This window comes from Dromaius novaehollandiae, chromosome 2 (genome assembly GCF_036370855.1).
Source record: "Dromaius novaehollandiae isolate bDroNov1 chromosome 2, bDroNov1.hap1, whole genome shotgun sequence".
NCBI lineage: Eukaryota > Metazoa > Chordata > Aves > Casuariiformes > Dromaiidae > Dromaius > Dromaius novaehollandiae.
In genome coordinates this window covers 78,497,213-78,525,199 of record NC_088099.1, presented here as the reverse complement: position 1 = coordinate 78,525,199, position 27,987 = coordinate 78,497,213, and the positions used below count along the sequence as shown (strand labels likewise).

Sequence of the window (27,987 nt, the reverse complement as noted above, 5' to 3'; positions counted from 1 at the left end):
TAGACTGTGACTGAATAGAAATGAAACCAATGTTTAATGGTGGTGATAAGCTTTCACATGATACAAAGGAAACACAGTAACATGCATCTCAGCATATGCCTGCTGCAGCATTCATTCCAACCCTAGCATCAACTAACACAGGAAACCATAATTACTACACAGCTAAGAAAAATTCAGGGCATGCCAAGGAAACTATATCAACAGTATCACTGAGCTTTTCCTCCTAACTCCTGGAATACCACAAAATCAAATGTATGGAATGTATGCATCAGAATTATGTTCAAGATGATCTAACCGGTGGTTAGTGCCCTCCAAAACTCTGAGTGCTATCTGCTCCTAGATACTGAAGAATCTTTGTATTTTGTACTCACACAAGAATGTGTTATATTTGACAGCTACTGCTGGTTGGTACAAAACTAAAAGGGGTTCAGAATGAGGATATGAACTTTTCACTGAAAATAGTAAGTTAAGGAACCCTAAGTGCTGACTGCTTTTGGGGTGGGGAGGAAACCTATGCTGAAGTTTGATTAAAGTAGCATCACACTCTCTTATTTTTGCAATTTTAGAAGGAAAGCACTTTTAACCCGAAAGGTTGCAATTAAGGAAGTCAGAGCAAAGCCTGAGCAACAGTTCACTGTTTTCTGCAGGTGAATTTCTAAATATGTTTAACACAACATTTGTATACCACCCTAAAATGGGCTTCAATGGGAATTAAATGATAGACAGCAGTCATCTTCACATTCCATGCAGAGCACAAATTACCTTTCCTGGATGCAACATTTCTCAGATAACGAGCACTTAAGCCTGTTTCCTATGATGAAACAAACAGTATTCAACAGTCAGACACAACATAGAATTGTGAACTTGATCATGCAGTGGACCTTGCTATTGGGCAGGTATCGATTGATCCTATCCCGAGCTTCATCTGCTGCATGTTCCACTAGTGCCAGGACATGTTCTTCAGCAGTGCTATCTGTCAGGCTACATGCATTTCCCTCAGGTTCAAATATGCAACTAAGGAAAGAAAAGAGTAGTAGTTTTAGAAATGAAAAGACAAAGCAAAACAAAGCAATGAATTCTGGGGTTTGTAACTAAATAAAACAATCAGTCCCACTCCTCTCTTGGAAGGACACCTCAGGCACTTGGTATTTTCTTCTCTTTGCTTAGCTAAGAATTTCCCTCTGTAAAGAGATTCAGATCTGATGCACAAGAAGGTTTGCTATTAAAGACAATAAAAAGATCACAGGGTCATGCTATTATGAGAAAAGCATCTTAAGAGATTTTTGTTCCACTGAAACTTTAAGAAAATACACACACAACTGAAAACTCTGGAACAACTGGCTCTTTCTATCACATTCTACACTACACAATGAGCAAGAATTGAGTGAATGTTCAGAAGGGTGCAAGCATCCTGGATGAAATTTTCAAAAATGGCTTAGATATTAAGGTGTCTATGTGGTCAAGTCACTTCTTAAAGTATAACACAGATGTCTACACTGCTTTAATACTTCTTGAAAATGTCAGCTGCAGCTCTTCTTCAGTTTTGAACTGTGAATTATGGAAGCAAAAATATCTGCCATTAGGACCAATTCTCCCCTCCAAATTCTTATTGTACATCAAAAAGAACAACTCTCCAACTGAAGCCAAAATTCACATTTTTAAAATGTCAAGTTAATTACAAAGACAAAATAATCAAAAGTACTAAAATTACATAAACATTGAAGAAAACAGAAAAGTAAAAGCTGTTTGAAAATTGATCCACAAAAAACAGGTATCAGAATAGAATTAAAAGGTCAATAATTCTTGGCTGTCCGATTGTACAGTAAGTTAGATCTTAAAGACAGGAGCAGTAATACATTGCTTGCAGCCTCGTTTCTTTGCTCTGTTAACTACCTGTATTTGCCACTTTTTATGTGCTCATCTTCAAAGTACCAAGTTACTTCTGTAAAGGAGGTTACTTAAGAATTAATCAGAAAAGAAAACCTATTGTTCTGGGCACTATATAAACCACATTATCTGCATATTGCTAGAAGACAGCCATTGAACTAACAATCTGTTACAAAGAAACTTCGTAAGATTTCACCAGAAAGACATCATCTGCTCTAGAAAGAAACTCCTTTATCTCTGTATCCTGCCAGATAAGACTTCAGTTAAAGAAAAATCTTTTACTAATTTCAGCTACTTTCCCTCCAGCAAAGGTCCTGTTCAGATTTTGACAGAGCCAAGTAATTAATAAAAAAAACAAAAACAAAAAAAAAAACCCATCAAATCTGACATTAATCACAACTTCAAAATTAAAAATAATTACGATAAAACATATTTGTGGTTATGTTAAAAATGAAAGAATGTTTAAAAATCATCAAAAGTAACTACTTACTATTTTATACAGGTATAGAGAAGGGGGGAAAAAAAAAAGTATGTATATGTTAACAGTAAGTTTAAAAGAACATGCAGTCATTCCTTGAATCATTTGTTTCAAGTTGGGAATCACTAGATTGTTAAATTCCTAAAAAAGTCACATTGCCATTTATTCTATGGTAAGAAAAAAGGCCACAAAGAAGTTTCCTTTCTTTTTTTCCTTCAGTTCTTTGCTGCTGTCTGATAATAGAAAAGGTGCAACAAACCAGCAAGCATTCCATTAAAACCTTTACCTAATAACTTCTTTATTTTGCTTTTTGGATTTCTTGGTAGTCTCTGCTTGTACAGGAACAACTTCAGGGACAGGTTCCTCAACTGCTGTATCTTCATCACCCAAAAGAGCTGCCTGCTGAGAAAAATCCATGTCCTGCATAAACGACATGCTGCGCTTCAAAGCTAACAGCCGTTCCTAGAATCAGAAAGGACAGAGCGGCAGGGACTTAACCTTTCCCTCATAGCCAAGATGCTACGATAATGGGATGGGATGGGAATGGCCATGGCCTTATTTTGTTCCTAATGCCTCGTTTCCAATGGCGATGCAACATGATTTGGTCATGGTAGCATGGCATCAGAATTTCTGCAGCCCAACTATCAAGAGAGAAACAAACAAACAAAAAAAACTGCATATGCAAAGACAGCTGCCTATTTTAGACAAGACTTACCATAACAGAACTGCAACACACACACACACGCAGTAGCTCAAAAATAACGGTTTTACAGAGTAACAACAGTACATGAGTAAGAAGTGTATATGTGTGTAACCCCTGAAACCAATTATCTTCTCTCCCCCACCCACTTCAGAAAAAAGACAAGCTCTTTTATTAATGCAATAAATAAAACTTGTTTCTGAAGTGAGATCTTGTTTGCAAAGTTTCAGCCAGAAGCAATGTTTTACAGTTGGGTTTTATGTACTTGGATCTCAATTGCTTCCACTGAAGCCAGTGGAAGAAGCTTATGCAGACTTCAACAGTGCAGATCAGGTTGGGAAATAAATGGGTGGTTATAATGACAAATGCTATCAAGCCCTTAAATATAGCAGCACTAAAGGGCGCTGCCATAATTAATGACAGACAGATGAAACAATGCTTACCATTGTTATTACATTCCTTTTAAATCTGACCCCCTCCCAAAACCCTTACTTTTCTGATTTTTGTTTTTAATAGGTCTCTTACTTTGCTCATCATCTTAAAGCCTGTGTGCAGTATCTTCTTGGCTAACTTGTAGTAAACAGTATCTGGTCTGTTGTACGTCATTGCATTATCACACATCAGTTTAAAATCTGCCTGTAAAATACAAAACAAAAGAACTGGTAAAACTTCAAACTCCTGTGTTAAGCGACTAGTAGACACCATTCCATCAATGCAGCTCTGTGAAGAACATTAACCACAATATTTTAACAGCACTAACAAAGCATCATGGATCAAATGCAAGCCAAAAAGACTGACTTGTCAAGGTTTGAGCCCTTTTTGCTTCTTCATAATGCTCAGTTTTGCTTGAGATTTTCTCTTTGTATGTAAACAACATTTTCCTGAATACCAAATATAACATTTCCTCCTTCTGCAAAAGGTCCAAATGGAAGAAATGGAGAAATCAACTGAAGGTTTGGGAGGGCTGAGATGATTACTCTTCGGGTGTCTTTCCCATCTTTCAATTTAAAAGAGATTGAAGAAATGCAAAAAACATTAAAAAGATACAAGGCCTCCTACATATAATTTTAGTTGTAGCAATTTGATCACTTCTTCAGTCACTTGCACTCAAAAAGCAAAGGAAAAAAGGTAGAAGACATCAAAAAGTAAGAAACAGCCTTCCAGACATTCCTTGCATGCAACAAAGAGCAAAAAAGCCATGCCTGATTTTGTCTTTTCCTTTAAATGGTCTCCTCTCATATCTACTAATTTCAAATAATTTTTATTGATGCAAGTTGCCAAAATAAAGCTGCAAGACACTGCACTGTACACTGAACCAAAAATTTTGTTGCAAATTGCAAAAGTATTTTTTAGAATGCCTTTATTCTAGTCAGTGTAAATATGTTTAGTTTTAAATTTCCTGTTTTCATATAGGAATGTCAGAGCAGCGCTCTCCTAGTCATCTAGCAGTTCAGCAGTTGCCATCAGGCCCATAATAAGCAAACAGATGGAAAGAGTTAACATTTGCTGGGCTGTGACTTCCTATGGCATTTAAGTCATCTGCCTTCACTTTAGGAGAACACAACAAAAACTGGGAAAGTGGTGTGGAGAAGCACCAAACTACGAGCAAAGAAGCCCAGGGAAGCTACACATCTACTGATGGCCTTTGAGGTGCTGCAAAGAAGGACAGAGAAGTCTCCTACTTCTGAAGTAGTCCCTTCTTGTTGGCAGCAAAACTGTTTTTGGGTTTTTTTTTCCCCCCAGTGATTTCCCCCTTCTTAATGCAGTACAAGGTTCTTATGGGATTCTCCTTAAAACTACTGGGTCATGACTAGCCTCAGCTAATTGTAATAGGTACATCAGATGAAAAGATCAACCCTCTGAGCTAGAGTTTTTTTTTTTAGGGGTCAAACACTTGTAAGTTTCATTTCCATATTACAAAATTACAAAGGCATGAGCATAATTAGGGGCACTTATACCTCTAGAAGAAAGTCCAGCCTCTTTGTCAGTGTAAGATGGTCACTTTAAGCATCTACTTATTGCTCCTCAAAGTATCAGAAGAAACCAAGTCCATTGGACAAACGCAGTCTGTTAATCTTAAAATATTGTGATTTTCATTTTTCTGGGTTGCTTCCCCAAACTTCTAATCATTACCTCAAACTTGCCTGTGTCTACATATAGCCACTGACCTGACATTCAAGCTTACTTTTGAAGTTGCTGAATAAGACAATCCAAAAAGCCAACAGAATTTAAATAAACCAAAATTTCTGACAGTAATGCTATGTGAATGCTACATTCACCATTTCCTATAAAATTCCATACCTTTTTGAAAAATAAAGGAGATGTAATCAAAGAGACTAATCTTCATTAAAGCACCTATAGTAAATAAAAGCCATTCTTTGCTCACCTTTCTGGACCTTTCAAAGGAAGAAATAAGCCACTGAGGAGCAAGCCAACACTCTCTGCCAAGTCTATTGTTACATCGACAAAACCCTAGAAAACAATAATACTGAAGCAGCTACCAGAACTACACGAATCTGTTTAAAATAAATAAAAATCCCTTCCTTCCAGGATCAGGCAATACCAGTTTTCTTACTGCACTGTCTGTAAAACCACAGCACACCCAATACAGTATTAAAGCAGGGCCAAGACTCAAAATAGCTAAGGCCCATTGCCAAGTAAGGTTTTGCCAGAAGACCATTCCAAACAAAGTTACATGGAAAAAACAGGATAATCTAAAAAACCAGTAACTACACTGTAAAATACAACTAATAGTTTTTTACTCATAGAAAAGTGCTTGAATATCTCCACAGTTTTCTTGCAGACATGTGTCAAAAATGCCTTTTGATCAACCTCATCAAGCCTAGATTAAAAAAAAAAAAAAAAATTCTTATGGAGCTCCAGATCACTTAAAACAGCTTAAGTGGCTGTGATATTCTTACTCGTGTTTATGTCTAGCAGCATGAATTTCACAGTAGAACTTTAGAGCAGATTCTTATCTGCTCTTATTTTCCACAGTAATTTGGGTAATTGTACTAGAATAGGAGACTGACAACCATAATGCTTCTAGAGCGAAAAATAAAGCAAAAAGCCCATTCTAAGAGGCAAAACGCACAGTGGTGTGGAGTTCTCAACAAATGCACATTAGAAGCCTTTCCTACATGAATTATTTTAGAATTAATCTTAGGTTTACTACAAAAGTGTTCTGAAGTAACTAAATCTCCATCAATTCACCTTGAATTCAGTGACTGATTTGTATTCATTTGCTGTAATTTTTTCCTTCATTGTACCAAAATCCATGGGGTGCTTTATGATCATGGAATATCCAGGAGCAATGGCATCCGTGACTGGAAAAGCAAAAAATCCATGAGGATCTTTCCTAAAAATAAATTAAAAAAAAAATTTAGATTTATGTTAAGAAACAAAATCATCATTGCTTTACACTATATTAATAGCATAAAATGTATAGTTCTAGTTTAAAAAAAATTTTCAAAAAACAGAAAAATATTTGAAAAATTTCCTAATACAAGAGAGAACTTTGATTAAGAATATGTAGAGTTTTTGAAGACAGATTCAACAAGGTCTTCAAATTATTGTCTTGTACACCTTCTGTATCTCCATTTACACTCCAAGGGGGTCTTTCAGCTTCTCTGAAGAGTAACCTCTTCCAGTCTTCTTGTTCATTAGGGTTTTGTCCTCTTAAAATAACTACGCAAGTTTAAGATTTTAGAATTAGTTCCGAATTCAGCTTATTGCTATAAAATAAGAAAAGCAAAATGAAAGGTTTCAGTAATTAAAAAAAAAAAAAAAAAAAAAAAAAAAAAAAAAAAAAGCTACAGGGTTAACATCTTATGGAAAACAATAAAATAAAAATCCAAATTAGTGGATTAGCAGGTGAGCAGGTATAAACTTGACTTGACATCTGACACAGGATACATAATAAGACAAAAATTCATGAGAACTGTTTCACCTTTTAAGCCAATACAATTCATAGTTGTTTTTTTCATTCCTAAGCTAAGACATTAATATTTAATAAATATGTAAAAGCAAGCTTTCCCATCATCCCCCCCAAAAAGTTAGAATTGCATAGTTGGTAATAATTTTCCTCAACTAGTCTTTAAAAACTACAAGATCTGATATGGTTGCAAAGATTACCGTCTGTATCATAGTCAGTCTTAATGCATTATTTTCAAACATAAAAGCAGATTACGAAGTTCTAAAATAATATGCAGTAGACACTGTCCATACAGCTGTTGATCCAACATGCTCAAATACCTTTGAAGCTGGCGAAGGAAGTGTTCTAGTAATTGCTGGATGGGTGTGCTCTCATTTTCAGCTGTAATTGGAGATGGAAACAAACAGCTAAAGTGCAATGATATAGAAATATCTATCTATAATATCAAAGGGAAAACTATAACTTGTACTGATCTGAAGGTCAATGAGATATGGATTTTAATGACAATAGAAGCATATCAGGTAAATCTCTTTTCAAACATACAGTAACTACTTCTTCCCCCTTATTACTTACCTAGTTTTAATCACATTAAGTTAAAAATTGGTATACATTAAATCAGATGTAATACTACGCCTATAATTTGTTGTAATCTATTCTAACAGGAAAAGTGAGACTTGGCTGCTCAAATACTGCAGCCAGGAGATCCTCAGTCGTGCAACATTTTATCAGTGCACTTATAACAATTCATTTACCCTAACAACCCAGGCCATTAGTTTCCCAGAGATTCAGATTAATCTTTTCAGTCAAAAAGAAGAATAATGCATAGGGGCAGATTTGCTGGAGAAACAAGTGCAGATTAAGATTTTACTTACTGCAGAGATTAATGTATGTATGTAATGTTTATTGTTTAATTACCTGTTTCATGCATATATGTACTTCAGAAAGACTGGCTTTGATGTGAAGGTCGAAAAGCTAAACAAGAAATAACCTAAAATCTAAAATTAAAACTCAAACTCTTCATCATAACAACAAGGAGAGATTCCCATTCGCAGCTAAAACAGGCAAGAAATACTTTCAAGCCTGTTTTTTTTTTATAAGCAGATGGAAAATAGAAGCTTTGTTAATTTGGATATCATTTTTTAGTTTAACAATTTTCAATGCTCTATTATATCCAGAGACACAAAATCTGCAACCAGAAAATTTCAGTTACCTCTATTAAGCTTGACGGATACAGTCCTCAATTTAGTATGTAGTCATAATTAGAAAATTCCTCAACAAATTACTTGCCTGGTCGATGAACAGAGTTTTGAAGACAATACAGGTAATTTTCCTAAAGATCCAACTATTTGCTATTAATTTACATTTCAAGCACAAAGTATTTGAAAATTTTTCTAAGTAATAGTTTCAACTGAAAAATGTTAGTTAGCTATCAACAATGGTTGCAGGCAGGAAAAGCATGGCAAAACCCAAAGGGATAAGCATGCAGAACTTACTATACACAATCGATAGGTATGCTGGCTGATGATGACAGTTGAAGATTTGCAAAACAAAAATGTGGGGACTACAGTCTTTAGAGACACCCTATCACAATTTACTGCCACCTTGTGATGAAAACAGAGATACTCAAAACTCCATATAGGTTATAAAAAAAGACTGTACCAACAGTTGAGCACTCTCCACAGATTTTTTGCCCTTGAACTGAAAAAACCTCTTAGTTTCAGACATTCTGACCATGGTTTTGTACAAGACGTAGGGGAAATCTTAAAGACAAGGAATTAGGGAACACTAAGCACAATGATACTTATACACTAGTTTTATTCTGACAAGTAACTGAGGCCAGAGACAGATGTCCTTGGTATGTTCAGCCTCATCAGTATTAACTGTTAATTCATTACTATCTGATGCACACATAAAAAGCAGTCATATGGACCTGATGAAAATAAAAGTTAAAATGCATTTTTAAAATCTGTTTTTATAATTGGTATAGCTGTTCTAGATTTAAACAAGCAAGCATAAGCAAGCACGACATCTAAAGAAGAGGTAACATTTCAAATTAGCACATGAAAACACGTGCGTCAAAACCCACAAGCACCAAGAGGAATATTGATTTTCAGACAACACTTCCAATATTCAAGACTTTCTCCTTAAGTCTCTTGATATCAGAAAATTCTCATGAAAATCTTACACTCTAGTACATTGACGAAAAGATTACTAAGTTTGTTGTAGGTGCTTTTAAAAACATCCAGGACAATTTTAATTTTTCCACATTCCTCACCTGGCTGAGTTCTGCATGCTCGGACAGGACGGTCTGGAGGAGGCTCAACCTCTACCTTTTTTCCAGGATCAAAGTCATCAGTTTCTCCTTCAGTGTCACACTGCTCTTTTTCCCTTTTCCTCTTTTTCTCTTCCTAGCACAAGCAGGAGATGACTTTTTTTTAAAAAAATGTGCTTGGAATGTACAATTCTACATACAAAAAGATGAGTGATTTTTCATTTGGAATAATCAAGCTATATCCGAGCTGCAATATGTAACAACATAGTTTACAGAATAACGCATGCATTTGCACTGTCTCTATTACTTCCTCCTCCCCCCCTTATTACAACTAATTCCATTTATTTTTGGCCTTTTTGTATTGCATATGCTATTGTTCTGTGACTAGATGCTCTACTTCTACTGAAAAGAATGTTTTACTGTGTAGATTTTTTTTTTATTAAGAACTGCATAATTATAAGCTACACTGGTGAGCAAACAAAGAATTTACTACACAGTAAAGAATAGTCTGCCGCTCTCATTTGATCAACACGCTTTTGTTGTCTGGTGCATTAAACAGGAATGAATAAAGTATGAGATAATTCAGGAAGCCCCCACAAAACCCATGAAGAATACTCTGTAAGAGTGACAGCAGTTAATATCTTCCTGAGCTTCAAACCTAAGACAGCCTTGAGTCATTCCTATAATCTTACAGTAATTATTCATGTTTGTACAGCATAGCACACTTTCATTAACCATGTCTAGATTATAGTTTTGCTACAAATCTACCCATTAGGTTCTTTTGCGTATGCTAACAATGAAGTTCTGAAAAAAGCCACAAACTTAGCAAATGCAAAGAAAGGTGATTTTTTTTTTTTATGCTAAAAGGCACTTCTTTTGTCTTAACAAGAATTATTTTGCCACATTTCAACGCTAAGCTATACTCTAACTGAAACATTTGAAAATGTTTGTACAAAGAACATTTTCTGCTGTCTGTCCTGTTTTCAAGAGCTTCTATGCAATCCTACAAAAAGTATCACTTTCAAGTAAACCAAGCCTGAAAAAGAAATCAATTTGAAATGATAGCCACACACACAAAGCAGTGCTGGAAAACTGTCAGATGTTATACTGATGCAAGTAACAAAACTACATGACAGAAGAGAATTAAACAAGTAAAGAAGTCAAAGAAACACTAACAAACAAAAGAACTATTATTAAAATGAAATTTTATAGGCAACTATACTGTCAGAGCCTTCTCTCAGATTTCATTCTAACTTCTAAACTTTCAACACAGATGGCTAAAGTGACCTCATCATTTGCTCTTAAAAAAGCCACAAAGCCTAACATACCACTTATTCTAAACATGAGCCAATGAAACTACTGTATCACAGTACTCAACAGATTAGATTTCAGAAAGCTGGTTTGAGTAAAAATACCAGTTTCAATATTTTTTTTTAGAAAAGCTGGAAATACTCTCCTCAAAGGATGGCAAAACATGTTCCTAATCTGGCTGAAACATAAAATATCATGTTTAAGAAACCAGAAGTATTCATAACTACAGACAAGACAAACTGACAGGAGAAACAGCTCTTACAAGAAATAAGCATTATTCAACAAATCATCATATGAAGCTCTCTTTTACATGGGAGAAATACACCAACACACACAGTTTTCTGTTTTTGAAGTGCTGTCTCCAAACAATGAGCTTCCTGCAATACTTCAAGAAAATGATTTCTTGTTCTTTGCACCAGAATTTAGATATGAGAAGCAAGCATGAAAATGACTAGTATCTGTGAATTCTAAAAGTCACAGTTTACCTTTCTCTTTCTTCTTTCCTCATCATCAAGATGCTTTTCTTTTTCCTTCTCTGACTTTTTTTTCTTTTTTTTCTTCTTTTCTTTATGTCGTTCTCGCTCATGATCTGATCTATCATCATAGTAACTAGAATCATGCCCCGATCCAGAAAGCTCAGTCACTTCACTTCCTCCAACTTTAAGCACCAGCTTTAAAGGTTTTTCCAAGGGCTTGTCTACATAATCTGAATTAAGACAAGGTGAATTATTTCATAAATGAACACAAAAGTGACAGAATACAGTATTTAAACCACTGTTGTGATGTTTCTTCTGGAAATGCTACTAACAAGAATATGTTGCACTTGTAAAACATATGTAATGTGTTGGGAAAGAAAAGTAATAGCAAAGACTAATAAATCCAAGATAAGCTGCTGGTCTGCACCTTTACGATGATGATTTTCAGAAACCTATAATAGATAAGGAACTAACTCCTCAGCATTCCATGAAAATATCACAGATACTGCTGCTGGACTAGCATCCCACTGTAAGATACAAATAGGAGGGTTTGTGAAACTTGAAGTAGCCAAAGCTGACCCCCGAGGGGGAAAAAAAAAGGAAAAAAAAAATCAAGCAAACACAGCTCTTACACTGAAAACCAATGTTACAGTAACTATTCACTAGAGCTTTTTTCCCTTATCAATGTTTGGAACCAATGCTCAAAGCATTTATTCTTTCAGTGCTAGATGATCAACCTTTCTTCATTTTTTTTCCAGGTAAACAAGCCTTTCCACAGTTTAGAACCCTCTAACAAACTACATTACCTTACTGCCAAGTGAATCCTAAATATTTCTAAAAAACGTTCCCTACGGTCAAGCAGCAAGCCAGAGCTTTGTCAGAATGAGCTAAAAACAAAAGTCACTCCATGCGCGCAGCACCGAGAATTCTTCAGTTTAACAACGGCCGCGCGAACCGTGAAGCCTCCCGGTTTCAAACCGCACCTCGCCGCACTACCTCGAGCGCCTCTGGGCTTTCTCTGTATTCAAAGACCCTCCCCCGACCCGTGTCCGCACAGAGACGGCAGCCCTGCCTACCACCCCCGATCGCCATCCGTCGCGCCGCGCCTGCAGCCCCATCGCCCAGGGGGTGCTGCTCCTCCCCAGCCTTTAACGCCGCGACCCCCGCCCAGCCCCGGCGGGCACGGGCCGCTCCCGGGGCGCCCCACGGCCACGGCCCACAGAGAGATGACGGGCGCCACCCCGCCCTGCGCTAGCCCCAGGCTCTTACCGCCGTAAGTGGTGGCGGAGGCCGAGCGCCATTCCGCCTTCTCCGCCTTGTGTTTCTTGTGCTTCTTCCCCATAGCAGGGCCCACCCGCAGCCTCCACCGCCTCCCGGCGGCCCCACCCGGAAGCGCTCGGGGCGGAAGGCGCCTTTGGCCCCCCCCCCCGAGGAAGATCCGGGTCGTGGGGCGGCTCTCGCTGCAGCCCGCGCTTTTACGAAGAGGCCGCAGGGAAGCTGCTTGTGGCTGCCGCGCGCCTTGGCGGGCTCGTGTCCCGCGGCCGTGAGGTGAGCCCTGCCGTGCCCTAGAGACCTTGGACTGGAGGGGGGGGAACCGCTGTGGCGCGCGGCCGCCTCGCGCGGCAGCCCTCGAGACGGGGCGGGCGGGGAGGGGGTGGTGGCGGTCTCCGGCGGCGTGGCGCGGCACAGTGTTTCTTTCTATTGAGGAAAGGGGGAGCGGCAAAGTGGAGCCGCTGCCGTTTCGGGCCGTGTGTGGGAGCAGCGGTTGAGAGTCCCTGAGCGGGCCGGGGAAGCGCAGGTGTTGCCCTCGGCCCTGTAACGGTCTCAGAAAGGGTGCTTCTCGGTGCTGTCGCTTTCCTCCTAGGAGCGAGGAGGATGGATGAAGCTGCTGGGGACCTGAAGCAAGCGCTCCCGATCGTGTGCGATAACATTCAAATACATGTGGAAGTTCATCAGAAATCAAACAGGTCATTTTTGCACTGTGGCTGCCCACGGGTGAATTTTTAGTTTAAGCTGTAGAACACTTTAGTGTCTTTCCCCAAATCCAAAGTTCTAATTTTGAAGAATGGAAAAGGTCGGTGTGGTTGTGTGAAAACATTAAAAGGAAACCTTTTAATGGAATAATAGAGGTTGGAAGGGGCCATTGAAGGCTGTCTGGTCCCAACCCGCTGCTCAAAGTAGGGCCAATAAGACTGGGTTATTCAGGGTCTTGTCTGGTCTTGTCCTGAGATCCCACAGCCTCTGGGCAATGGATCCAGTGATTGACCCACCTTACTGTGAAGATATTTTCCCCATTGCCTGATCAGAATTTACTTGCTGCAGTTTGTGTCTGTTGTCTCTTGTCTTGTGCTGCACATCTCCGAGAGTTTTGCTCTGCCTTCTCTATCCCCTCCCATTGGATTCCCCTCAGCTGTCCCTTCCTAAGGTTGAACAAACTCATTTCTCTCAGTTGCTCTCTGTGCATCATGTGATCCAGTCTCATAATCACATTGGCAGCCGTCTGCTAGACTTGCTGCAGTGTGTTAATGTCTTTCTTGTATGGCAGAGCCAGGCACAATATCCCAGATGTGGTCTTGCAAAGGCTAACTTTCCCTAATGTGGTGGCTGCACTTTTGCTAGGACAGGCTAATATATCGTTGGCCTCCTTTATGGCAGGGGCACGCTACTGACCCACATTTACCTTGCTATCCACGAGGATTACCAGGCTGTTTTTTGCAAAGCTGCATACCATCTAGTTGGACCCTAGCCTGTACTGGTGTGTGGCCAACAGATGCAGAATTCTACATTTTCTTTTGTTGAACTTAATGAGATTCCTGTGAGCCTCTATCTCCTGCCTGCAGAGGTCTCTTTGAATGTCAGCCCTGCCTTCCAGTGTATTGACAGCACTCCGCACTTTGCTGTCATCCATAAACTTGCTGTAGGTGCATTTCATCCCATTGTCTAGTTTATTACTGAAGACATAAAAACAGTGTCAGTCCCAGCACTGACCCCAGAGTCATGCCAACAGTAAGCAGCTGCCAATTGGACTTTGTATTGCTAATTACAACCATCTGTGCTGGAGAGTCCGGCCAGTTTTCCAGACCGTTTGTTAATCTGTTTCTCCAGTCCTTATCTTACCAGTTTGGCTATCAGGATGCTATGGGAGAGTATGTCAGAGGCCTTGCTGAAGTCAATGTATACAACATCCCTGCTATCTTTTTGTTAGGCTTGAAAAAGCAAGATATAGCAATGGGGACACATCACTGAAATGGCAGAATTAATTTAAGGCCTTTTAGAAATCTTAAAATGGTATTCCTTCCCCTGTGTTTTTTTGTCTCTTATACTGAAGTTCTTATACCATAGTCCCATCCTGAGGTACCAGTTGCCCTCAACAGTGAAAGAGTAACTGGGCTTCTAAGCTAAGCGTGTTAACTTCAGCCTAGTAGCTTAGTTTTTCTGTCCCTAGTGAAACACAGCCAGATTACATAACAGATTTCCATTCTTGAAAGCTTCTAGTTTTGTCATGCCCAGTACCCTGATCTGATAGCAAGCAGATCACATAGTGTTCTCTGGCCTGTGCCTATTAATGCACAAATTAAAAACATGTATCAAAGTTGCTGCTTTTGCTAACAATCTTAAGTTATTTATTTAGTAGAAAACTGTTTTCCATGCAGGGTTAGTATATTAAATAAAGCTGTCTGTTAGTTCACAGTATAAATGCCATATAAATGCCAGTGCCGCAAATAATGCTGTTTCTCTCTTACTAGCACGGCAAAGAAAGAAGATGTCAGGATGAACGTCTTAAAGCTGTTGAACAGACATAACATTGTATTTGGTGATTACAAGTGGACGGAGTTTGATGATGGTTTCCTCAACAGCAATGTGCAGTCTGTGTCAGTTGTGGATACAGAGCTAAAACTGAAAGAAAGACAGGTATCCACAGTCAGTAATGTACAGCCTTGTTCATATGCATGTGGTCTAGTGGTATGTAGCCTAGTTGTGATAGTTTAAGCAAGAGAAGGTTTGTAGGAAGGTGTAACATCTTTTACTAGACCAACTGGTATAACCAGGAGAATGTGGCCAAACTTCTGGGCCCCCAGCTGTTCTGAAGGTCTGAAACATAAGTAGTAGACTTCAAAGCTGAATGTCAACTGACTACTGTAATCTTTTCTTGTTGTAATTAGTTCTGAAGCGAGAAATATGATGTATTAAAAGCCTATTTTCTGTGTCCCTTTTAGCCCATTGACTTGAGCAAAAGTAGTCTTTGTCTTCATATTTTCCATCTGAGTGAAGAAGGACCAAGCTCTGAAAATTTAGAAGAGGAGAATGAGGATATTGTTGCAGCTAACCACTGGGTGCTACCTGCAGGTACCCTTCTGATATTTCTGGAAGGTCCAGAGCATTTATAATAAAAGAAAAACTTGGAAAGGCTAAGAATTATAAGTGTTTTATAGGATTACCTGTTAAAGATATTATTTGCATATACTGTATAGCTTTGTCCTTTTTGGATAGAACCAATATACTGGGATTTTTTTTAATGCAACTTTATGTTTTTGACTGAACTACCACAGATGATTCCACAAAATTTCACGTATTTCTGTAATACAAGATAGTGGGTGAAGGTAAGTGCTCTTGTGAAATAAAGCCTGAAAATGTGTAGCCAAAATCAGAAGCATACAAATTTCTAACCCTACAAGCTGTATTGCAAACTTATATGGAGACTAACAAGAAACTCATCACTTCAAACGTTCATTTTCCAGAGCCCACTGTTGGCTTGCAGCCCCAAGTGAGTGCTGCTCTTATATTTTCAAACAGAAGCATATGACCTGGCAACAGCTGAGTCTCTCTGCAAGAGCTGTACTGAAAACACAACAGAGCAGGCACAGGAAGTGGAAGTGGCTTGTTGATGATCCTTTATGGGTCCTTGATTCTTGCATCTTCTTGCTTTTTTTTTTTTTTTTCCTCTGTGAATATTGCTGTTTGAAGTAATTTTAATTTGCTATCTGAACAGCAGCACTAAAACCTAGATAGTCTGGGAAAAAATCCAATTAAACAAATAAATAAAACAAATAACATTGTTAAACAAATAATGCTATTCTGGCTTTTTCTGAAGAACTGAATACAATTACAATGAAACTCTTCATAAAGTTATGTAGTATCAACCTATTGCAATGAAAATCACAGTAAGCATTTTTAAAATGTATAAAAATATGCATTCTTTATATGTATAGTTGCTATTGCCAACAATTCAGATTGTCTTGCTTACAGTAAACTTGCAGAATACTTTGATTGCTTTTCTCTGATCTCTAGAGAAAACAGCAATTTGCTTAGAGAGACATTTTCTCACTATGAAGCTAAGCTTTTTTTTTCTAGAAAGGAACAAATAAAAAAGATTTAGACTTCTCAAAGCGTCTTTGGAAAAAAAGACTGTCCTCTGCAATAGAGCCTGGTCTGCCTGGTTGCTATCATGTGTTTGGGGAAGTTGGGTTGTGCAGTAGGAGCACAGAAGCAAGCTTTGGATCAAGGAGATGGTGATTCTGTGATGTTTCTTTCTCTTTCCACATTGTGGAAAGCCTGAGTATCCATTATATTTCTCTCTGGGAAGAATTCAGTCTGGTATCTTGATGTTATTGCCATATGTTGTTGTGGTTTAGCATTGTTCACCACAGTATTTTTGCTTTCATCTGCTGAAAGCAAGAAAAAGCTTTAAAAAATCACAACTTTGTTTAATTTTTAGCATTATTCAGCAACATGCTTTTTTCCCTTCCTCTCTACATGTTGATGCTTATTTAAAAGAAAAAAGCTGAAAAATAAAATTGGTCTTAGAAAACCCTCTGAACTTTTCATAATTCTTTATCTTGAGGAAATGTAGCTCATTCCCCTGTTCAGGGTTGGGGGGTGAATGATTTCAATAGGCAGAATTAAATACTAGTATTTTTCCATTTGTGTTAAGGGTTATTGAAGGTTGAAGAAGATTAACCTCTGTTCACAATTATTTGAGAAATAAAAGTTGTGAAGCTGCTGAATTTATGCCTCTTTAAAAGCAATGTTCACTTTTTGAGAAAAATAATCCATGTATTTTCATTGTTCAAAAATAATCTGTTCTTCATCCTTAATTTTAGCTGAGAATAGTTTGAAAAGTGCTTGGTGCTGTAGTGCTAGATGACAGGTTACTGGGCTGATTTACCCTAAATGGAAGTATAATGTATTGTTTTTACAGCTGAATTCCATGGCCTTTGGGAAAGTCTTATATATGACATTGAAGTAAAATCACACGTAAGTTGAAAATTAATAACAATTTAAATTGCTCAAGGAGAAGTAAGAGTTGATATGTAGCTTGTCTGAAGTTATTGCATCTCATGGAGAATGTATTCAGAAATAACTAGCTTGAGAAAGAATTCTGATGTCTGTTTATTACATTTCTGTATTTCGAAGGCAGTAATTTCTAATGATCACTGTATTGTAGTTCCTCGTTATCTTGGAAAGCTTTATATTCATATTAAAATTCCTGTATATTTTTGGATAGTTGCTTACTTCTGACTTAGACTTAAGCAAAAAAGCCAAAACTGATATATTAAAATCAAACATCATATTTCAGACATCTCTGAGTAGGTACTACTGTGATGTCTGCTTTGTGAGAAATCCCAGTTTTGCTCTTAACAGTTTCACTGATGCACATGCCAAATTATTATGAGTTTTCTTTATTTGCATTGTCTCACCTTTGGGAAACTAGAAGTTTAACAGCTGGAGGTGCTGTTTTGCTAGGAACTTGCAGCTTCTCAGGAGACTTTTGCTTTTGCTTCACTGCTCTAGACATATTCATCGGCTTATCTTGAGGAAAACAATGAATACTCTCTAGACCTGAGTAGAAATTTACTTCATGAAAAGATCTTACCTTTTAAAGCTGACTAACTGCATGTTTTTCTAGAAGGGAAGAAGAAAATTGGTGGAAAAATTAACTCCAAAGAGGCTTGGAAAGATGTATGCAATATTAGTTGTGATAAGTTCTTTATTTCTCCACTGTGAAGTCCCAAAAGGGCTGTTATGTTTTGATATTGGTGTGGGTTTTTAAAGGTAAGCCAATTTAGTGGCTCACAGCTGTTAAGAGAAGCATGTGGCTCCTGGCTGTGCTACCAGTGCTTCCCTTCTGTTGATGCTCTTGTTACCCTGGCCTTGCAGTGTACTGAGGGAACTGAATCACTAAAAATATCCACCTGACTGTGTGATAGGCTAATTGCCAGCCGATTTTGTCCCAGGAGTTGGTTTGCCATGACCTCAGCTGATGGTCATATAACAGAAGTGATGGGTGTTTCTGGCAGCAGCTAGTCAGTTGATTGGTTAGTAATAAAGTCAGTCTTTATTCTTCTTTATTCTGTTATTCTTCATTAAAATGCACATCAAAAGATTTGACTATAGTGCCCTCCTACTTTATTGATTTCTTAGCAGCTGGGAAGGTATCCAGAAGGAAACACTTCTACAGGGTCATTTCCTTGTTTGAAGATTCTGTGCTGTGCATTCATCAAAGGCTGTGATGATAACTGCTAGAATTTATAGAGTTGTAATGCTATAATCTGAAACTAAATAATTGTGGTGTGAGTAAAAACCACAATTGATTCAATTCAGAGTTGCTCTTAGTGAGTGACAGCACTTGCCAAGATGTTTATGTTGCTTGTTTTTTTTTTTAAAAAAAAAGTTTCTATTCAAAGTATTTGAGCATAAATAATAAAGTGAGTTCATTAGCTTGCTTATAATATGACAGTATTTTCACTTAAATCTTTATAAACATAATCTCTATCATAAAACAAAACATTCAGGTCTTTATACATCTTCATTATATGTAAGGTAGACCATCAATAAACATGCTAAGTTTTGTCCAGCTTTACAGAGCTGTTTTCCAATTTATCTGTGAAATGACAGAACTCTTTTAAAATTAGACTGTCTTGCTAATGTATTGAATAACTGAGCCAAACACTCTTGATAGTAAGCATATGTTGATGGAAAGAGCAGTGGTGGCTTTTAATCATTAAAGTTGGAACTACTTCTGTGAAAGTAATTGTGATGAAGTGTCCATTCTTTAAACCATGGAACTGGCTGGATTCTGCAGACTGAACAGTCAGTGTCAAAGTAATGTTGACAAACATGCTGGATAAAGTTTGTTTTTCGCTGTTGCATAATTGCTACATCTTGCGGCATGAGATATGGCAGACTGTTAGGACTGTTTTATTGTTCTATTAATGCAAATAGGTCAAAAACCTATTCCAGGTAACAGTGACAGAAAATAATATGGTATCAGGTGTTGTTATAGGTAAAAATAAATATGGTTTCAAGCCTCATGTTTGTATTCAGTTTATTGAAGAAAGTCTATTACTTGCTAATTCTAGATAATTAAAGTAACGTTATTTTTGGAAGTAAGCGTTCAGGGAAAGTACATGCAACTTTTCTTGATTGGAAGGATAGCAAATCTATAAAGAGCTTAGAGTAGCTGATACAAATGCTTCAGTAAAATAAAAGGTGACTGGAAATGCTTCGTTTGGGATGACAACAAACAATAGATGTATAGCCATGTAACAGCTAAACAGTAAGCAGAATTTGAGTCTTCGACTCTTGTTCTTGGGCAGCTTGTGGATTAAACCCTTGACCATTAGTATTTTTTGTCTCTTATCCTTTTTAAAACTGGGACAGTGGAAAATGGAAAATAATTTCACTTCCTTAAAGCATTTAATTTTATCATGTAAAAGTTATGGAACTCCACTGGTGCCCAGTGCATGCCAGTCTTTTTCCTGAGGGCAGGAACGAAATGAGATTTTCAAGATTTGTAGAAGAAATTTGGTTTAGGATTAAAACCTAGATAAGCCTTGAGCGTAATTTTCTTTGTTAGAGTATGCAATAGAGATAATTAGGGATTGCTTCCATTTTTTAATTGTATTTGCTGATATGTCTTTAATCTTTTTTCTTCCTCTTCAATTAGCTACTTGATTATGTGACGACAACATTAGTATTTTCTGACAGAAATGTTGACAGCAACCTGATATCGTGGAACAGAGTTGTTTTGCTGCATGGTAAAAATCATTTATCTTAAAACAAGTAGATTCATTGGCCATCTATTTATGCTTTCCTTCTGAAAAACTTGTATTGTGCTTCCGTGTAGTGAAATTAAATAGATGTTCCTGTGTTATAGCAGCAGTGCTTGATAAGTCTTCTCTCTATAGTACAAATTCAGATGAAACATAACATCAGAGTCAAGTCGTGTTCAATATTAGCATTTACTGTGTCTGCAGGAATTTAAATTATGAAATTTATAATGCAGTGACAAGAGTTAATTGTTTTAATTTCCATTTGTAAGTGATATTATGACCTTTTGTGCAAGATGCAAAAGATAATGCCAATACTGAGGACATTAAGAACCGTATTTTAGTTACAACTCTATTGCAGTATTAAAAATTTCATTAGTTATGGCTGCTTTACGAAAGCCTTTCTGTAACCTGGCAGTAGATACACTACATTTTGTGTTCTATTATCAAGTATAAAAGTAGTATCCTCACTAATTGAGTTATTTTGAAGCCATAATTTTCAACCAGTCCTTGCTTGCTTTGCAAGTTATGCCATAAACTAGATTGACATTCAGCCAAATCTATTTTGTTGCAATTTGTAGCTTGCTATTGATTAATTACAATTTTATAATCAAGACTACTATTTAGCAATAAAAGTTCATAATGGAAATTTTTGTTACAGGTGATGATTCCAGTAAAATTATAATGAGAGTACTTAATGCATCCAGTTCATGGAACAATTACATCAAGGATAAAAGTCTTAATTTTTATTTGTCAGTTTAGAAGATGCAGGATGTCTTTGCCTGGAAAGCTATTTATTTTAAACTATTAACTATCTACAGTAGATATATTTAATGTTAGCAATAAACTCTGAAAGTTCAAAAAATTAAGATTACTGAAAAAGATGTTAATACTGGGAAATCTTTAACTGTATGATAATGGCAAATACTACGTTTATGCTATAATGGCAGTATTAACTTTGAACAAAAGTACTGTCATCTTATTGCTGTTACCAGTTTGCTTGGCATCCACACATCAACTTCTATACATTCATACTTGTCTAACTACTTGTGTACTAGTCTGTTTGGAAAAAATTTGGATAGCTCTTCCATAGGGACTCAAGCCATATCTACGTCCCCTAGCATATACCTTCTTAAATGCTCTGGGTTACCCTAAGAGAGATTTCTGGGAAAGTGGTCAACTGATCAGACTGAGCATAGTATATTTCTGTTTGCATGTTAGAAAAATTTGTTTCAGGAAGATGAAAATTTAAGCATAGTACTGATTTTGAGAATGCATGAATGCTGCTGGGGCAAACCACTTTGCTCCTGTTGCTGTTGAATGTTTTGACTTGACGGTGTCTGCATATAAACTGTTACACTAACCAATACTTAATAACTGAAAATGATACAAATTCAAAGCTGAAGATAAAGCACAGCTCTAGGGTTGTCACAGAGACTTGGTTGAAGTAAGCAGTCTTCTCAAAGTAGCCCTGGTGATAAGCTGTGTTCACAATCTGTCTGCTGTGTTCTTATTCTATAATTATTGCTATAATAAAATTCAGTAGTTAAAAGGATGCTACCTGGCATTAAGTCTGACACAGGTGCTATGTAATGTATTGTGTGGATTTGATTTGAATCTAGGCCCTCCAGGAACTGGTAAAACTTCTCTCTGTAAAGCATTGGCCCAGAAGCTGACAATTCGGCTGTCACACAGGTGATTTCCACCCCCCCCCCCCCCCCGAGATTTTTACTGTAGTTAGCTATTGTTAAATATCTTTGGGCTACTGAAAAAGAAGGTAGTGCCAAGTAGTAATTGCCAAGTGCTGACATTTGTATAGTACTCATATTTATATTATACCTGGCTAACAATAAAATTGATGCAATATGAAAGAAACTGGATAGGGATATTTTAATGCCTTTTAAAGTGTGTAGATATTTGTGACTAGGAATGTAAATATATTACTGCTTGAATTTGTTTTACTTGTTTGTGCTCACACTGCACTTCAGTGAAGACTAAAAAGTGAAGGATTGTAGACTACCAAGCCTGCTACTTGTATTTTCATATTTGAGAAGGCCTGCATTTTTAGTAGGTAGTGATTTTTGAACCAGTTTGTTTTATAGTTGAATTGTCTGAATGCTACAGTTGGCAGAGGTCAGTTTGTATATCAGACAAGTAATAGAGTTAAGGTGCTATGAAATTTAAGGTTAACACATTGGTATTAAAAACTTGTATAAAACTTAATATAAAATGCTAGGTGCAACTAGTATAATGCTTAATTATTGCAGTGATGTGACTTCTGCCCAAGCTAAATTTTTGATCAGCATGGGCTATATAATGTTTAGTGGGGTATTTTGTACTAAGGACATCCATACAGAGCTAAGTAATTGTGGTAAACAAGCTTTATGCTTTTATATGTATTTTTACTTGCTATATTGAACAAAATCTTACATGAACAGAAGAATGAGGCCATTAACATGGTAACTGATACCTAAGATATACATAAATAGTAACTGAAGCTATTCTAATAAAGGAATTCTGATAGCAATTTAATGTGAAGCATTCTAGTGAGACAGGTTTCTGTAATTTAAAATTAAACTCAAAATAGCCATGATGTTTCTTAAAAGTAATTGATTTAAAGTACTAATTAGCAATATTCCAGTGTTGAAATGGAGGGAATGAGACTTAAAGAAGTCAATGGTATCACTGACTTTTTTACAGTATAACAGGTTTGATGCTTCTTTTTCCTTCCATACTTTAGGTATAGGTATGGACAGTTAATTGAGATAAACAGCCATAGTCTTTTCTCTAAATGGTTTTCTGAGGTATGTATTGATCTAACTTATTTAGTAGTTTTTGTGTATTGTTATGAATTACCAGTACTTCTGATGAGCTTGGTTCATAATAGGTGTGTGTACCAAAGGTTATTCAGAGTACTTAGGGTGTTTAGGAACACTTAAATAGAAGCTATATTAGAGACTAACTTTAAAAAACAGATATATACAGCTGTAAATATGGTAAGACTTGGAAAGTTATGTGATAAGGAAATAGGTTAAGCATACACATACGGTCTCTTTCTAGAGTGGCAAGCTTGTAACCAAGATGTTCCAGAAGATTCAAGAGTTAATTGACGACAAAGATGCTCTTGTATTTGTACTGATTGATGAGGTATGATTTTAATTGTATTGAGATTACTTATCCAATTTAATTTCTGCCAGATTTAAGGTGAGTATGACAATCCCTATTCTAAACATGTTTTCATTGTTCTTTAAGACTTTTTTGTAAATTATTTAACTTTACACAGAAGTGTAAAGGAGGGAAGTTTAATCTCAGCTACTGCAGATTTGAGAGATTTGGGAAGAACACAGTATGGTGGGTTTTTGAGCCAAATTCCAGCTAAAATGAAATGAAATCTTTTTTGTTGGCAGTTCCCTTGTTGCTGTGTGTTAACAAGTGGAATATTGTTTTAAACTTCAAAGTAGCCTGGATTTGTATTATAATTATGCTCTTACATATGTTGTAAAGCTCAGAAAAGCATAGTTTGATTTCAGTTTGTCTATATTGTCTTGACAAACTTGCATACATGAGCAACTTATGTACTTTATTTGCCTTATGATATTGAAGCTACACATTCCTGTGGGAGTGCTTGTTCTAAATTCAATTCTTTAGTTATCCTATGCTCAGTTTTTTTAAGGAAATTGAATTGAAGTGGAAAACAACATCCATTTTGCTGTCTAAAAAAGAACTTTCCTTGCTGTACCTTTTGCTTTCATAACACTTCTTTTTCTCAAAAAAGATTTTCTCTCTCCCCATAAGTTCCTACTTAACAGAAGATTTTGAAGATGAAGCTTTTGATACCAGACTCTCGAGGATCTGAAGATGTATTGTCTGGATTATTTGATTGCTGCCATCTCTCTAAATAAGCATTTCTTTTTTCTTTGTAGGTGGAAAGCCTCACGGCAGCCCGCAGTGCCTTCCAGGCAGGTACAGAGCCTTCAGATGCTATTCGTGTGGTGAATGCTGTACTGACACAAATCGATCAGATTAAAAGGTAAACTCATATTATTGCAACAGCAAAAGGGACTTGACAACCTCATGATTCCTAATAAAAGTTAATTCTCACTTGGAATACTAATCCAAAAATATTGCATAATGAACTATTATTAATGGTGCTAATTTAGAAAAGAAATAGGAATTGTCTGATGAAATATTTTGCATGGAACTGAGTGAACAATCAAATCTACAGATACAGCATGGATGGTCAGGAGATCTGCTTTGGAGAGACAAGTGTCATTTCAGTGAAGAATTCATTCATGATTAACAGCTTCTGGATGTCAGTCTAAAGCAGACCTGCACAACACATGCTGTTGCTGCTGCAAGCAGTGGTTGGTTTGCTTTGCATGCTGGACATGCAAGCGCCACTTATTCTTGCTCGTTTCCTCCCCCTTTTTGTGGCATACTTGGCTCTGTTCACAGGAAGAAGGTGCCCTGGTATTTGGCCATGTTAGGCTGCTGATTAAAGGCAAGTGTCTGATTCATCCATAAAAGTTTGCAGATTTCATCTAGAAATAGCTGTGGTTGAGCATCTTCTTTCAGTATTTTTTTAGAGCAAGACGTTACATACCTTTTGAGCTTGCTCAAATGTCAACGGTTGTAGAACATGTCATGTTAGTGATTAAGCTAGGCACTTTCTACTGAATTGAAGTAGAAAATGTGTAGATTAAAGGTGCAAACTTAAAAATCTCTTTTTGTAATCTTATTCATGGCAGACATGATTTAAAAACAAGAATTCTAACTTAGGCTTTCTCCACACTAGTTAATGTATATCACTTGTAAGATAGGGTTAGAGAAACTATGGGCACTTGAGAAATTACCAAAAGAAAAGACTATGCATTGAAATAAAAGTCATAACTGTTCAAGATCTTCAGATAATTTAATGTGATTGCTAGCTGATGAGAGTGGCGTGACTGCTTGTTGCATGAGATGGCTCAAATCGTAAGAAAGAAGGTATCTCTTTTTGAGACTGGCAAACTGGTAATTCTTTTCCATGTGACCTAAAAATCTGCTTGTATCTTGAAGGTATCCCAATGTAGTTATCCTGACTACTTCAAATATTACGGAGAAAATTGACATGGCCTTTGTAGACAGGGCTGACATAAAGCAATATATTGGACCTCCATCTGCTGCAGCAATATTCAAAATATATCTTTCTTGCTTGGAAGAACTGATGAAGGTAACATTTTGAAAGCAGGACTGTAAAATATCCTTTTTAAATAAATTTGGCATTTTTATTATACTTCCCAAATAACAAAAATAAATTTATCCCTTCTCCATATTTTCACTCTAACTGTAGAATTTGGTTTTGAATATACTTTTAAAGATTTTATACAATATGTGCAACTCTTCTTTCTAGTGTCAAATAATATATCCTCGACAGCAGCTCTTGACGCTCAGAGAGTTGGAGATGATTGGCTTTGTAGAAAATAATGTGTCAAGGTTAAGCCTTGTGTTAAAAGAAATCTCGAGGTAAGATTTTTTGAAATTCTGCATGGTATATGGTTGATACAATCGGGGTTGTCGAATTATGTCTGAAAGCAATTAAATATAATGGTAGCCAGATTTTCGAAACATCTCAATTTTATTTGATGTTGGGATTACTGCAAAACCTTTCAGGGTACAGTGAATGGAAGCAAGCAGGATTTGCAGACATTTCTCAGTCTCAAATCTGGCCCAGTTTCTGATACTGCTTCTGGCTTTTGAAGTCCTCTTGTCAAATTCCTGGCTGAATTTGCAAGATACCTAAGATTTCAGCGGATACTGTGAATTATAATGCCGTTTAGCAGAAATAGTACTGGCTTAATTCCTGCTAAGAAAATGTCTCGGAATGCCTTGTGATCCACTAAGTAGTCAGTTTTTATCAGGCAAAAATAAATAGACAGAGGTGAAGGGGAAAGGATTGATGAATTTGAAGTGTAAGTGGAGGGTGTCATGTTTTGCTGAGAATGCTAGTACAGCAAATAGTCTTTCAGTGTACCATAAAGATGCTTGATGTTGTAAGCATCGTTTTTATTGTTTCAAGAAATATTTCTTTCCAAAGTTCTGGTCCCTGCAGAAGAAAATGGCACCTTAGTAAAACAGTGTAACATTCAGAACACACATACTTTTCTGACTTTCTGTTCCTGAAATACTAGCTCTCAACCAGTGGAGTATAAGCAAGTAAGTTCCACTAGGCATGTCGGTTTGGGCTCTACACTACATAAAGAGTACATTCTACACTTCAAAACATATTTAACAAGTCGGCAAGTGATATAAGTAGTAGTGTCTTTCTAAGCGTGAATGGAAGGTTATGTCTGTACCATACTCCTTCAATGTAGACATTCCCCTAGATTCATGAGATACGACACAGTGATGTGCAGTGTTCTACATGAGCTTTGCCAGGCAAAGATAACTTTGTTATTTCTGCACCCGTGCTAGCTTGTTTCTTCAAACCATATGCCCTTTTACTTTCTGCTTCTGAGTAAGTGTGAAGAGAACTCTGGTCTATCAGCAACCTCAGGGTTACATATGCTCATAATGAAATACATGACCAAAGCATACTTTCATATATACTATTTGCAGAAGATGGTACACAGGATAATTAGAACTGACACCAGCAAATGAATCAGTAAGATGTGTGTGTGGTTTTATAGTAATTTAGCAGTTGTGAAACTCTATTAAGAATAGATGTTATTAGTCTGACATGCTACACAAGTAGAATAAGAATGGGTAGCATGGGTGGGATGTCTTTTTTTCCTTTCTTTCTACCTGCCTGTCTTTCCCTTTTGTTCAGTAGAGGAGACTGAAGTTGTCTGTTCACCTAACTTTTTGCTTCTGCCAAAAATGCTGCAAGTGAGCTGTTTAATACTAGATATTTTGATTTGAGTTAATTTAACGGATCTTATGGGAGAAGCACAGAAAAGGGTCATCTTTATCGGTGAATATTTAGCATTTAAGCAGCACTTGTCTCTGTTTTACTGTAGAAGAAGTGAAGGTCTTAGTGGCCGGGTCCTAAGGAAACTTCCTTTCCTAGCGCATGCACTTTATATTCAAGTAAGTTTATTCTATTCTATTCATTTTTGTTTGATTTTTGAGATAGGTAAGAAGACTTTTGGACAAAAGTACTGAATCCTTTTAAATCTAAATTATACTGTTTCTGCTGCTTTCTGGACTGAAATAATTTTGCGCTGCCTATAATTTAAAATGAGATTGAAAAAGATTAATAGAATTGACCTGTCCAACAACATTCTACTTAATTATATATTGTAACAGAACATTGATATCGGTTCTCTGATGCTTTCTTGCTGAAAGAAAGTCCTCCCCCACTTTTAAAATAATAATTTGTTCAAACTTTTATTGAAGCAAATCCACAGTATTTATTGACTGACTCAAGAGTTTGCATGGCTTGACCTTGATTTTTACTATGCTAACTTGTATGGAACAAAGCTGCCATTTTATGTTTATAGGATTTTGAAAATATTGTAAAATGGAAGTCAAATATTTCTCTTTTCAATACTCTGTGTGGAATGTGAAATGTTATGCGTGCCTATTGCTGTAGTGTCTAACAAAATGTTCTCTTATTTTCAGTCCCCCAGTGTTACAATGACCACATTTCTTCAGGCTCTTTCACTTGTAGTGGACAAGCAATTTGAAGAAAGAAAGAAACTTGCAAACTGCATATGACACTGCTGTTTTATAATTGTCTGTGTTTTTGCCACTGAAACATACATATTTTTGAATAAAAAATGTGCACCTTTTATACATTTGTAAAATAGATTGTCAACACCTGAAGAAACCTGGAAGGCCTGATCTATTTTTTGGTAAACAGTGATTAATAAACAAAATTAAGAAAGTTTGTAGCACA

The 27,987-nt window shown here is 36.8% G+C and overlaps 2 protein-coding genes across 5 annotated transcripts in view; one reads left to right on the top strand and one right to left on the bottom strand.

The window, feature by feature from the left end:
* The window catches only part of BRD9 (bromodomain containing 9), a 24,583-nt gene extending 12,105 nt beyond the window's left edge, over positions 1–12,478 (bottom strand). The window contains exons 1-8 of one of the 3 annotated variants that reach the window (XM_026115041.2): positions 12,328–12,478; positions 11,068–11,288; positions 9,275–9,407; positions 7,320–7,380; positions 6,279–6,423; positions 3,591–3,701; positions 2,652–2,827; positions 882–1,014 (exon numbers count right to left, since the gene is read on the bottom strand). In XM_026115041.2, the coding sequence (XP_025970826.1) occupies positions 882–1,014; positions 2,652–2,827; positions 3,591–3,701; positions 6,279–6,423; positions 7,320–7,380; positions 9,275–9,407; positions 11,068–11,288; positions 12,328–12,400 (1,053 nt within the window). In that variant the 5' untranslated portion in view covers positions 12,401–12,478. The remainder of the gene's footprint in view (positions 1–881; positions 1,015–2,651; positions 2,828–3,590; positions 3,702–6,278; positions 6,424–7,319; positions 7,381–9,274; positions 9,408–11,067; positions 11,289–12,327) is intronic. The other 2 variants (XM_026115042.2, XM_026115043.2) reach the window with 2 other exon arrangements.
* Positions 12,470–27,987, top strand: TRIP13 (thyroid hormone receptor interactor 13). 2 transcript variants are annotated; one of them, XM_026115044.2, is made up of 14 exons: positions 12,470–12,606; positions 12,923–13,025; positions 14,805–14,970; positions 15,276–15,405; positions 17,258–17,313; positions 20,006–20,096; positions 21,731–21,803; positions 22,849–22,912; positions 23,169–23,255; positions 24,032–24,138; positions 25,167–25,320; positions 25,501–25,613; positions 27,107–27,176; positions 27,711–27,987. In XM_026115044.2, the coding sequence occupies exons 2-14, from the start codon at positions 12,934–12,936 to the stop codon at positions 27,804–27,806; spliced, it is 1,299 nt and encodes a 432-aa protein (XP_025970829.1). In that variant the 5' UTR covers positions 12,470–12,606; positions 12,923–12,933; the 3' UTR covers positions 27,807–27,987. The 2 variants fall into 2 exon arrangements, with proteins under 2 accessions (XP_025970829.1, XP_025970830.1); XM_026115045.2 differs by lacking the exons at positions 20,006–20,096; positions 21,731–21,803; positions 22,849–22,912.

Bases quoted from the DNA above. Each gene is read 5' to 3' on its own strand.
- TRIP13 (XM_026115044.2), top strand. From the start codon at position 12,934: ATGGATGAAGCTGCTGGGGACCTGAAGCAAGCGCTCCCGATCGTGTGC. The intron at 20,097-21,730 runs GTAAAAATCATT...ATTTGAATCTAG, and splicing joins CAGAGTTGTTTTGCTGCATG to GCCCTCCAGGAACTGGTAAA. The intron at 21,804-22,848 runs GTGATTTCCACC...TCCATACTTTAG, and splicing joins ACAATTCGGCTGTCACACAG to GTATAGGTATGGACAGTTAA.